The sequence below is a fragment of the Tachypleus tridentatus genome, chromosome 2, assembly GCF_004210375.1.
Source record: "Tachypleus tridentatus isolate NWPU-2018 chromosome 2, ASM421037v1, whole genome shotgun sequence".
Taxonomy (NCBI): domain Eukaryota; kingdom Metazoa; phylum Arthropoda; class Merostomata; order Xiphosura; family Limulidae; genus Tachypleus; species Tachypleus tridentatus.
The window spans coordinates 57,653,113-57,666,589 of NC_134826.1; the positions used below are offsets into that span (position 1 = coordinate 57,653,113).

General features: G+C 31.9%; 1 protein-coding gene across 1 annotated transcript in view; it reads left to right on the forward strand.

The window, feature by feature from the left end:
- Window positions 1-13,477, forward strand: part of LOC143245504 (uncharacterized) — a 357,087-nt gene that overhangs the window by 127,946 nt on the left and 215,664 nt on the right. Inside the window, 7 exon segments of the mRNA XM_076491867.1 lie at window positions 6,392-6,511; window positions 6,915-7,043; window positions 8,864-9,001; window positions 9,629-9,733; window positions 10,658-10,771; window positions 12,546-12,683; window positions 12,992-13,072. Coding sequence (XP_076347982.1) covers window positions 6,392-6,511; window positions 6,915-7,043; window positions 8,864-9,001; window positions 9,629-9,733; window positions 10,658-10,771; window positions 12,546-12,683; window positions 12,992-13,072 — 825 coding nt within the window.

Below are 13,477 nucleotides of genomic sequence, written 5' to 3' on the forward strand. Positions count from 1 at the left end.
TTTTGTCTGACTTATACATGCTCAGGGGTTGTGCTTACACTAATACATGGAGGATTGACTTCTGTTACCTTATGCCAAAATGGAGTCTTCCCCTCACACCTATCTCCTTCTTTCAGAAGCTGCTTAAATGAGTTAGATTATGAAGCGAGAGAAGTCTTTTCTGTTCCATACCTAATATCTTATCCATTTAAGGGGGTATTTTTCAATTCTACTTCAGTTGGGCTCAACCTTCTCTTTGACTCTGTTCACTGGTGTTTTATGTCCTCCATGCCCTTGCTTCTCCCTTTCTCATTGTTTAAGAGATTCTATTGCTTTTAAGGACATGGACTTCTGTGGAAGCTTTTATCACCTTGAATCAGACACATTTGCATTCTCTTCAGTAGACTCTGCATGAATCATTCAGGATTCACTGAATTCCCCACTACCCTTCCTCCTTCCTTTGTCAACAATCTGCATTGGTGGTTTAACAAAGCCCACACATTGTTGAGTGTAACACTTCATCCTTCTCACCCAGATTTACATCTTTTAAGTGGTGCTTCCTGACTTGGTTGGGGGCATGGTTTGATCACCAGGGGGCTTTTAGACTACAGTCTTTAACTTCATGGTCTCATCATATCAACACCTTGGAGCTTCTGGTGGTATGATAGGCTTTTGATCGATTTCTTCCTCTAATTAGGAATCGAATTGTCATGATCTATTCAGAGAATTTTATAGTGGTAGCTTATATCAACCATTAAGGTAACACCTGTTCTTATTTCTTTTGCATTCAGACTTTGTATTTACTTTTTGGGGCCCACATTTTTGGGCTGTGTCTCCTAGTGTGTCATGTTCCAAGCACTTTCAACCTTGTGGTGGATTGCTTTTTCAGACTGGACAGTGTTTTTACAATCCACTAGTCCATCAATTCCCATGTTTTCTGGTGGCTATGCTCAGTGTGGGGTATGTCTCATCTGGATGCATTTGCTAGTTTTCTCAATACCAAGTAACCCTTTTTTATTCTTGAGTTCCTCATTCACAAGTCCTAGTTGTCAGTGCATTCTGCAAGGACTGGACAAATCAATACCTTAATGCTTATCTTTTCATTCATCTTATTCTCAGGGTGATTTTGATCGTCCATGCAACTCTGTGTAATTTCTTCTGATTGCTTCTTACAGTGGTTTTCTTGACTACTTCAGCTCTGATATTGTGCTGCCTCTTCCATTTTCTTGTCTTCTTTTAGATGTTATCATATCACATTAGGCACCTTTACCTTTTCCCTTATGTCTCACTTCCATTATCCATTGGAGGACGTATGTCAAGCACACATGTGAAATACATATACATCCATCTCCCACTCTATGTATTGGGTGACTGCTTATTTCACATCTGGATATCATCTTCTGCCTGTCACCATCTTTCAAACTTTGGTAAAATCTTGAATGGGTAAGTTCTCTTTTTACATACCTTTCACTTTTTTTTAGGGATATATTCCTTTTTTATCATTAGGACCCTGCTCTATGCCAAGTATATTTATCTAGGTATACATCATGTGTCACAAATCCACACTATATGGTCATGCTAATATCATAAAGTATTACATTTCTATGGCATATTATACACACTTTTAAAATGGGGTGTCCCACAAGATTGCTTGTAGCTTTTTCCCTCATGATATATTTGCTTCATGATTGCACTTATCCTGGACCATACTAACCCATGGATTTGCACAAGTAAAGCAGAAGGGGATAATTGCCCATCCCTATTGCCCTTTAGACTGAATAAATCAGATTCAGTATACTTATCAAAATAATGTTTTCTAGAACACCCATTGCATTGCCTCTAGTGTTGGCACTCCTCCAGACTCTATCACATTTTCTCCCTCATTCTTCAGTAGAGTATAGGAGACCTTGCCAGTTTCAAGTCATTTGAATGGTGACCATGGAAATATCCTTCTGAATGAGATCTTAAGAGAATAAATAAATATACAACTACATTCAGCTGAGAGTAGGATAGTGGTATCCTGCTAGTGTAGATAAAGCTAAATCCATTCATGTCCACCATATCCATATGATGGGCTCTGAGGGTTGATGTTGCACCTGACTTCTGTGATTATCTGGAAAGTGAGGTTTTTTACCATTTATAGGGCAGTCCATTTCCATTCAATGGTAACTGGAAGTGAGCAATGTGCTCCAATGCTATACAGTCCTGTACAAGAAGATAATGTTGCTGTGGAGTTTATCCATGCCATTGGGATTACTCATCCTACCATCACATGGATGTCAGTTCCTGGTGACTGTTTCTGAATTTTGAGCAGGACCAATCAACATAAGTCCTCACATAAGTGTTCCATGTTACTACCTTTATTCAGATATCTTTTAGTTGTGGATTGTGCACATATGTCTGTTTTGGTGATTGATTTGCACAGTATATACTTCCGTTCTACAGAATTGGAGGTGAAGACATTGTGAACCCTCTTTATACTGTAGATCAGAGGTTATATTCCCAATTTCACTTGGTTTGGGAATGGAGTTGACTGGCTATAAAGGCAGAGATGCCAACCATTATGATTTGAGCGTAATCATTATGATTTTGGTGTATACATTATGACTATACTCTCATATAGACAAATATTACAACTTGTTGCAACTCCCAAATTATTATATATTATATACGCCTATACAATAATGTGATAAATTGTTCCTCCAGGGCTTGAAAGGGGTGAAAAGAAAATTTCTAGTGAGATACAAATAAATTTTGATAATAAATAAAAGACATAGTCCAAGTGGCTACTTGCAATAATCATGTTTGTGCTTGAAATAATAAAAAATATTTGTATCTCCAACATCTACCAATAGTTTGAGTGTGGTGCTTCTCCATACTGGGTATGCAGGGGAATCCATAGTTACATTATCAGTGCTTGTCAGCCAATCAGCACTCACGTAGATAGGTAATTCTCATTTTCTAAGTGGCATAGAAACACCAATGCGATCATTCATAAGATGGAAAAAAGAGGTCTCGTTCACCAGATTGTCTTGTTTTTGGCAAATCTAAAAAGACTAAACCTGTGAATCAAATATTTAGGAAAGAGTATCGTATAAAATATCCAGTCATTGCATCAAAAGTCAATGACAGTCATGCATTTTGTACAGTTTGTCACATCAATTTTTCTGTGGCGCATGGCAGGATAAACGATTGTTCCAGACATACAAAATCAGCATCTCACTAGCAAAAGGCTGAGGCAAAGACAAAAACGATGCAGGTAACGACATTTATGAGTAAGAATTCAGAATATGAAACCATAAATGCAGAAGTGATATTCACGCAATTCATCATTGCTCATAATTTACCCCTAGCTGTAGCCAATCATGCAGGACATCTATTCAGAAAAAATGTTCCCAGACTCTGATATAGTGAAAAAACCAAAGAACCTGTGCTAGAACCAAAACTACAGCCATTGTACAAATGTTGGGTTGTGAAGCTGACAAAATGATTTCAAGCATACTTATTGACAATGTTTATAGTTTAGCCACAGATGGATCCACAGACATGGATGACTCAAAACTGTAACCAGTGGTTGTACAATATCTTGACCCTTTGTTTGGAAAAATTGTTTGTTCTCTTTTGACAATGGTGGAATGGAAAGAAGCTTCAACAGGAGAGAATATTTTCAAGCTTTTGGACCATGAACTGACAAAGAGGAAAATTCCATGGGAAAACTGTCTTAGTTTTTCTTCAGACAATGCCTCAGTTATGTCTGGTATAGGTAAAGGTGTGATGGGACACATCTCAAGACGACAGCCTAGCATTTACTTCATGGGCTGTGCCTGTCACCTCATGAATATTGCTGCCCAGAAAGCTTCCAGAGAACTGCCCTGCCCAGTTTCTGATATATTGATAGATATCTACAAAAGTGACTGGACAAAAGTGCTTGCAGAAAACAACATTTCAAAGAGTTTCAAGAATTGTATGACAAAGAAACAAGATCACAAGTTAAAAATATACTTGTCAGATACATAAAGCCAGAATATCTTGAAGGCAACATCACTGAACTTGATAACAACACTTAATCCTTACACAAATCTTATGAGGAATACATTGTTAAATATGAAAAGGACCTGGATCTAATCAGCTTCTACACCAGTGTCAAGAAATACTATATTGCAGCTACAAATTACATGATGAAAAAGAAAAACCAGATTCAAAAGGATCTAAATCTGCAGCTCAGTCAGGCAGCAAGACTTTAACAGTCAGAATATCCTCTCACCCACACAGGGACACAGTCAAGACATTCTCTCAGCTGCACAGGGATGCGATACAACAGTCTCCAAAAGCATACAAAGAAACATTTGATTTAACTCAATATCTTTTTAGGCAGTCTGACCTTGAACTGAAGAAGAGACAATCAATAAAAAAAGAGAAGAAAACGAAAGCTAGCAAGGAAGTAACCAAGAAAAGTTTTGTGCAGAGCAAGTTAGATAAGTTAACAGTTTTTTTGGACAACAAAATGAACTTGTTATTTTGTCTTTTTCTTCAGTCTGCAATTCCTCTATTTGAGCAAGCCAATTTGATATTGCAAAGAGAAAAACCTTGCATACAAATTATGCATAGAACTCTGATTACACAAGTTAAAAATATTCTTGTCAGATACATCAAGCCAGAATATCTTGAAGGCAACATCACTGAACTTGACAACAACACTGAATCCTTGCACAAATCTTATGAGGCAGTTTCTATTGGAAATGCTGCCAAGGAATACATTGTTAAATATGAAAAGGACTTGGATCTGATCAGCTTCTACACCAGTGTTAAGAAATACTACATTGCAGCTACAAACTACATGATGAAACATTTCCCTCTAAATGATGAACTTCTGATTCACACAGAGGTTGCTGATCCAAAACTGAAAGTCAGCAAAGACTTCTCTTCTCTGTGCTTTTTCACAGACAGGTATCCTGTCCTTGCCAATACACATGAGCATGACACTATTGACAAGTTGGAAGGGCAATATTTGAACTATCAATTTGATACTTTCTCAGAAACTGTCCTTCAGTTGAATATTGACAAGTTTTGGGTTCAGCTGTCTACAGTTAAGGATGGAAATGGCAACCAGAAGTACGACATTCTGTGTAGGGTTATGCTTGGAATTCTTACAATCTTCCATTCTAATGCTGACAGTGAAAGGATATTTAGTTTAGTGACTAAAAACAAAAGCAAGTTCAGATCAAACTTGAGCACCTCAGTTTTGAGCAGTATTATAACACACAAGATGTGGATGCAGTCAAATGGACAATGTTGTTATAATTCCCAACCATCCAGAGACATTCTCATGAAAACAAAGGCTGCAACAGCAGCAAAACTATTACAATAAGTGTCATAAACTAGTCCTTACACAAAGGCTTTTTCTGCTTACTGTTTGTGCATGTTCAATGTTGTTTTACCAGTACGTTTGTTACTCTGAACTAAATAAAAGACATAATTTCAAAAGAATTTTTTATAATTTATTTATTAAATACACAAAACAATCATAAATGAGCAATCTATAGCAGTAATAAATAATAATAGTTATAATAATAAACAGCTTAGAGACATTGGTCAGGCCTAGTAGCTGCAAATGATAAAGGGCTCTGTCTACAATCATTATGCTCAGTTATTTGAAATAGTTGGCATCTCTGCAAAGGTCTGTTGCTCCCTAACCACTTCATACCTTTAAGCACATCCATTTTCATTTTTCCACGTTCCTGTCCATTAGAGGATTCATCTACAGACTCTCTTCACTGGGATTGTGAATATGTTTTAAGGTAATTCAGATTCCAGTCCTACCATTTTCTTTCCCTTTTAGTTGTTCTCCTCATTTTTCCACCTGTGTCTGCAACACTGAGCATAGAATATATCCCAAGAATGATTCTTTATTACAAATTTCCTTAGTACAGAGTACTTTTCATGCTTTTGAAGGGTGTTTTTTATATCCCTCACACCAGTAACATATCATATCAGAAGTTATAATTTTTCCATATTGAAAATATATTTCCCATAATAACCTACCTCCTCTCACACTTAACACCATTCCATCCCTACTGAAAACCTACTTATGCATTCTTTTCTGCATAAACCTAAAGTAACGGTTTAGTAAAATTAAATAAAAGGAGCCACATGTATCAGGAGGTTTTGTTACACTCCTGTTGTTGGAGGGTTGTTGCATGATGATTTGCATATGAGATACAGTGGAACATTTTTGCATATAGAGGGTAGTACTGAATGAGAATAACTGTGTTTCTGAGAGGAGGTAAGTACCAACAGGAAATGTATTTTTAGTGTAGGAAAATTATAACTTTGTTTTGGATTTTTTGTGTGAGGAACTTCTGGTAATTATGAAAGTGAAACAAATATGTAGTGATTTTGGTTTTTGTTTTAGTTATACCTTGCCAGAAGGACAGCCAATGTCCTGGGAATACTGTGTGTGTGGAGAATAGTTTCCATCGTTTTCACTGTGGGTGTAGATTTCCATTTATCCAGGAAGGGGAATACTGCATCAGTAAGTTTATAATTTTTAAACATGCATATCTTATCATCTAACTCAAATAAGTAATTGTGTAACTTAAATTGTTGTTAAAGTTTAATAAATAATTTGCATTTTACTAAAAAATAAAAAAATAATTCATTAAAAGCTTATACCACAAATAGTAGTAATTAAAACCCCAAAAGTTGTAAACGAATTATTCTCCATGAATTGTTCAGTGTCACAAGTTGTTAAATTAATGTATCGTAGAGACATTACTTTTATGAAAGATGGGGAAAAGGTATTTCAATTACTATAAAGTAGGCTCTAAATATTATTTCAAGGGTATATTTTCACACAATTAAGTATATATTTATCAAGATATTTATCTTATTTCAGATTCTCTTCCTAATTTTTTATTTTAATCATTTTTATAAAGAGGCCAGTAGAAATTGTTCCAGAGGCAGTCCTTGTCCTGAAAACCAAGAATGTATCTTTACAGGAACTAATTATGGGTTTTGTATTTGTCCCCATGGTTATACTGTTGAAGCTGATGGATATTGTAGAGGTAAGGAATAAAGGTAGTTAAATATGAAATTTAGCAATCAAATACTGAACTGAACTATAGTTTAATATGATGAAAAAATAATTGGCATTGTAATTTTTAAAGGTATTTGTTAATGTTTTAAATTACCATGTCACTTACATTATAAGAATTTTTTTTTTACATCACAGAATTTTACATGAAATTTCTAAATAGTTTTAGATGTACATACTATGTACTGTCAAGATGTTTGAATGCTTATTCTTGTATATACAAATTATATAAGTATTCATTTTTATTAACTCATTCAGAAGGTATTTAAACAAAAATTACTATTAGTATTGGTTCTTTTATTTTTTGAGACTTTGAGTTGAAATATCACTTGTCTTCACTTTAACTTCAAATGTGACAATTCACTCTTAAAGTTGCATTTAAAACAGTGTTTGATTTTTGTATTAACTTACTTCATGACAACCTGTACAGTAGTTTGAATAAATACTTTAAACTTAAAATGAATTGTTGTATAGTGATTTTCATCACCAATCTAATTTTAAAATTTGCTTAAAGATTTTTCGTACTTTTTATGTTTAGTCTGTGATATTGTAATAACAGTTTAGAATATTAGTGTAATTTATAGGGGATACATCCCCTCAGTTTTTTTTTTAGCTTGAAATTGTTCCTCTCATATTTAATAGCAATAATATTGAGTCTTAGGATATCTGCAAAGCATGCAGTAACAGTCCTCTGTCCACCTACTTTGGAACTAGAACTTGTGATTCAACAAATAATGAAACTGCTAGGTGTTTCTTTTAAACTATTGCCAATAGAAAGTTACCCACAAAAAGAAAGTCAAATAACACATGATCTTTATATAAGTGGCAGAGAAACAGTTATAGACTTTAAAAAAACACTTATCAAAGTAGCTATATTGTTTTGAGATACAGTCATCATACATTTTGTGACAGTTATATGTTTTTTATTCTTCTCAAGAATTCTTCATACATACAAAAAAAAATCACCTTTCAGAGTTTTATTTTTTATTTTCCCCAGTGGGCTCAGCATTAAGCTTGCAAACTTATTTACTTTAAATGGATTTAATATCCATGATGTACATGTAGCAGGTAGCTCATTGTTCAGCTTTGTATTTAAACACGTACAACACCACCTTGCACTGTAGAAACCTCATTAAAATAATATTATTCATAGAAATGTGTTAATGATAATTCTAATTAATTGTTAGTTGTAACTTATTAAGTTGTATCAGTATGTGTGTGTTTGTGTACATATTGTCAGTAAAAAGAAACATTAATATATTATAAACAAAAATGAAACCAGTAATTTTAATGTCTGCTGTATAAAGTTTTATTTAAAAACGTGTGTGTGTGTGAGTTTTCTTGTATCAAAGCCACATCGGGCTATCTACTGAGTCCACTGAAGGGAATTGAACCCCTTATTTTAGCATTGTAAATCCATAGACTTACTGCTGTACCAGCAGGGGACTAAAAACATTGTTTTCAAGTAACTTAAACTTCTGAGTATGTTTCTGTTTCTTCTTATTATTTTATATTTTTTTCTATGTTCTTTTCTATGTGTAAGAGCAACAAAGTTATTTAATATTTGATTATTATGAAGTATAGGTTTTTGAAATATTAAAAAAAAAGTTTTAATCTAGTTTATAAAAAAAATATAGTGCTTTCATGAAACTCATTAATATCATTAAATAATGAAAGTTGTATATTCGTAACAAGAGACTATCATAATATTTAAAATGTTTGCAAAAATGTTCAGAACCTTATAGAATTAATGTGATATTTTCTCAGTGGTTTTATCCTTTTCTTTTACAGATATAAATGAATGTACAGAGATAAATGAGTGGTCTCTCTGTGGACCTAATGCAAAATGCCTCAATTTACCAGGTACCTATGATTGTGTCTGTGGCAATGGCTACACTGGAAATCCAAAACAAGGATGCTCCTTGATTGGTTGGTATTAAAGTGTGCTTCAGTTTATTGATTCCTGATGTTAAGATCAACTTCACTCAAATATTATAACTAAATTAAACTGTGTAAATTTAATACGGTAAAGCTCAGAATTTATCTGAACTAGTTTGAGATTTGGAAATATATGTTTATTTTGTAAATTTTCTGATTGAATTTCTGTTTAAATAAACATCAAAATGTTTAACCATGTAACTTGTGAAACCTTTCTAGAGTACAATATTTAAGAGTAAAAAGTATTATGTGTATACACTTCTTTGTTTTATGAAGCATTATTAGTTGAAAGGAATTTTATATATTATAAAATTAAGTTAATATGTTTATTGATTTTTTGTATGTTGTTTACAATATAAGATTGTAATATCTGATATTAAGATTTTGAAAAAAACTAGAATCTTGTAAGAAATTAACTAGAAATACTTGTTTAAAGAAACTTTTATATTTATTAATTATACATTTTCCTGTACTGTTTATATTCTATAAATTTACTGGAAACTCTGTGCTAAAGACTGTAACCAAAAGATATGTATATGTTCTGAATTGTTTTAGTAGTATGTGTACTGTTACTTAAAACGTTTCCTGAAAAATAATGTTGTTGTTTTTTTCGTGCAGAAATAGTTTGCAATATCAATGTTGAGTGTCCCCCAAATCAACAATGTATACATGGTCAGTGCAAGTGCATTCCTCCTTATGTTCTAGAAGGGGGAATGTGTGAACGTAAGTAAGGCTGCAACCTTCGTAGATTCTTATGTATGAAAATTAAGTTTGCAAAGTTATAAATTTTTAGGTTTTAACATTTTTTAATCATACAATTTTTTTTATTTTTAAAAGTTATATTTTTCAAAGTGTTGAGTTATTTTTAAGTTTGAAATAGTAACTTACCACATTACATGAAGTCTCAATGACAACTTAAAAAACATAAACATGTGTGACATCAGTGACACTTAAAGAAATATCACAAGAACAAGCGACAAAAATGACAATTAAAGAAATATTGCAAGTGATATTAGTGACAGTTAAAAAATATTACAGGTGGCATCAGCTAGAGCTAAAGAAAAATCACATCATTCAAATTGGTCACTGCTAAAAATGTCTCAAAATATTGAATGTAATCAAAATTTTAGGTATATTAATAACAATATAATTGTCATGTATGTCATTGATTAGGTTTAAAAACCTTACAGCTAGCATTGGTCTCAGTTTATTAAATGTTTTAATTAGCATATCACATAAATATCATAAGTGAATAGGTTGTGAAGAAATAGCACAGGTGATTAAGTTATATTAGAATATTCTCAGGTAGTAATGTTTGTTAAAGAGATATTAGGGTGGGTAAAACATGTCTATACATCTTATATTTTAAAAGTCTGGAAGTGAAAGAACATTATTTGTATGTCTGTATACTATTCTTTTTTTGTATTTTGGTTGTTTTTATAAGTTTAACTTTTCTTCCATGTGAATATGGCATAATTTAATATACCTTTTCTTTAATATTTGAATTGCTAATCTGTTTTTATACAAGTAGGTTTTTAAAACTAATTATTTGAAGAACATATCAAGGTGTATTTATCTGTTTAATATTAGCTAAGAAATTCTATTTCCTATTGAATACTTATTAATGTAATTTTGCTAAATACACAGATCCATGTAGGTGGAAGAAATGTGGCCAGTATTCTAGTTGTGTATTGGGCTTACAAGGACCAATTTGCAAATGTAATGAAGGATTCAAGGGTAATCCTAATGAGGGATGTTGGGGTAGGTTTTTTGAGTACGTTCATTCACACACACACAAATATACAGAAATTTACTTGTACATCTTATTTTACCACAATTGCATAAAAAAGTGCTCCCTTCAGTTTTTCTGGAAAACAATTCATCACCTGAAGTGTTCTGAAAATTGTTGTGTTCTTTTAAAAACGCACAAAAAAACTAAGACACAACATAAGGTTTATACAACTGTTGTTTTTGTATTTAACCCTTAAACAGCAGCCATCATTACTTGATGCTGCTACCTACAACATTCCTACTGTTTAAGGGTTAAAGAAAATAGTTTTGATTACTGTGAAATGTAGTTATTTATTGTATAATTAGTCTTATTGCAATTATAGGTTATTAAAACATTTTGCTATTAAAAGTATGATCAGAATATTAAATCAAAATTAAATTGCAAGCAATTATAAGACTCAATTATAATAATTTCAAACAGCTAAGCAGTTAAACTACTTGTAAACTTATCATCGGATAAAATTAAATTTCGAGGAGTCATTTCATATTATATGAATGAGAAATATAGTCAATATACTAATATTAGAATCAAGAATAATTATATTTAACTTTTCAGACGTTTTTCCTCTTTTTATATTCTGTGAGCTCAAGAATATTCACTTGAAAGTTTTGTAATATGTTACAGACATGTTTTAAGGAATATTTAGTTACAAAGTCATTTGCTTATTGATCTATTTGTTAAATCAACTATGAAATCATTAACTTTTTGAAGTTTGTTTTTATTACACTTTTTAAAACTTTAATTTCAGCCATTTGGTTGTAAACAAAACAAATTGTTATGACTTCTATTTTAAAAATCAGTGGTTATGTTACTAGTGAATTTATTTTAAGACCTAGTATTCAAGAAGTTGCATGTGCTATTATGTATTGATCATTTATTATTTGTATAGTTTCTTATGTGTAACTTTTGAGTATTGTGATGAACTGTGCCAAACTCGATTTAATGTGTATTGCAATTTATAAAACCTAAAGTTTTGGAAGTTAACATGAAGAAACATGATAACAAATATCAAACGATATTGGTTTAAGTGGAATATTACTGACAAAATTAGGCATACCCTCAGTGTTTGGATATTTTGCAAGTACACCTTCCAGCTAGAGATGCCTATATATTGCTTTGGTCTAAGTGGTTTCAATAAAACTTTCCTGCAAAAGAAAAGAAAGATAATACTTGCATCCATCTTTTAGGATTCTATTCATAGTAAACTTTGGGATCAACTAGTGAATTGATGAATAGAGGCACTTTAGTTTCAATAATGAAATTAAGATATATACATTTATCTATTGTTTATATATTTTTTAAATTCTTTAATACTTACAATTATTTTATTTTAATGTAATTTGTTTCCAAAATGAGTATAAAATCTCAGAAAACTTTATATTTCAAAATATAAAATGCTGTCTTTGCCTATGTTTTGAATGGCTAATAACTATAGCTAAGTCAGTATATACTAATTCCTCATTGGGAAGTGTTAGTTAGGAGTAACTACAATGATTCAATTATTTTTTTCATAATTTTGATATTATAATTGAATTTATTTCTTTTTTGTTTAAATATTGAACTTCATTTTTGTAGTTATGTGATATGTGTGAAAAGGTTCAATGTGAATATTTCATAATAAATTGAGTTGAATTAAAGGCACTAGCCCTTACATTCCCATTTATTCGCTGATTAATTATGTTTAATTGTTTAGGTGTCCATAAGTTTAGAAATATACTTTTCTTTTTGACCAAATTATTGCAGATGTTAATGAATGCACAAGTGGTCTACCTGTGGATCCTAATGGACCTTGTGGAGTTGGTGCCACTTGCATTAATGTTGTTGGCAGCTATGTCTGTGAATGCCCACCTGGCACTAGTGGCAATCCTGATAAGGATGGTTGTAAGTGTACTAAGCTAACGTTTATTCACATTTGTTATTTTATGTAAATTGTCTCTTACTCTCATTACTCTTCACGTAATGGTCTATCTGCTCAGCTACATTTATGCATTACATGCTTTAGATACAGATATTCATATGCCTTACATTTTAAAATTACAATGCTATAATCTAGGGTTTGATTCTCTGCATTGAATGCAGCAGATAATTCAATCTGCCTTTTCTATAAAACAAAATAATAAGCAATAGTATAAAGTAATGAATTAATGAACTAAAGATTTTACTTTTAATATTTGTGGAATTCTCAATAGGTTGGGGAAGAACTCAGTGTAAATGGCATGAAGACTGTGCAGATAATGCTGCTTGTGACCAGAAAGGTGGTGCCTGCATTGGTAAGTTTCAAGTCCATTCTAATAAAATTAAAAAGAATAAACAATATCAGTAATATCATTTGTAATTGTAAAATAGCAACTGTTAAAAACAGCCCAAAGTACTTCTGATAAAAATTGTATGATACATTATAGAGAGGGTAGTTTAGGACAAGCTGTGATTTTGAAAGATTCACTGAAGAATTGGAATATTTAAATTTTTGTTAATGATGAAACTTTGGCTTGTAATTTTATAATAACTTTATACCATCATATATTTTGATGTTTCACTTTTGTATAAATTTATATGATGATAAGTGCTTATTTTATTCTTTATTATAGTTTTTGCCAATTTGTTTGACAAATTTTTATTCCACCATTCTCTAAGTACACATTATAACACCCACAAGTTATTGCTATGTAATAAGA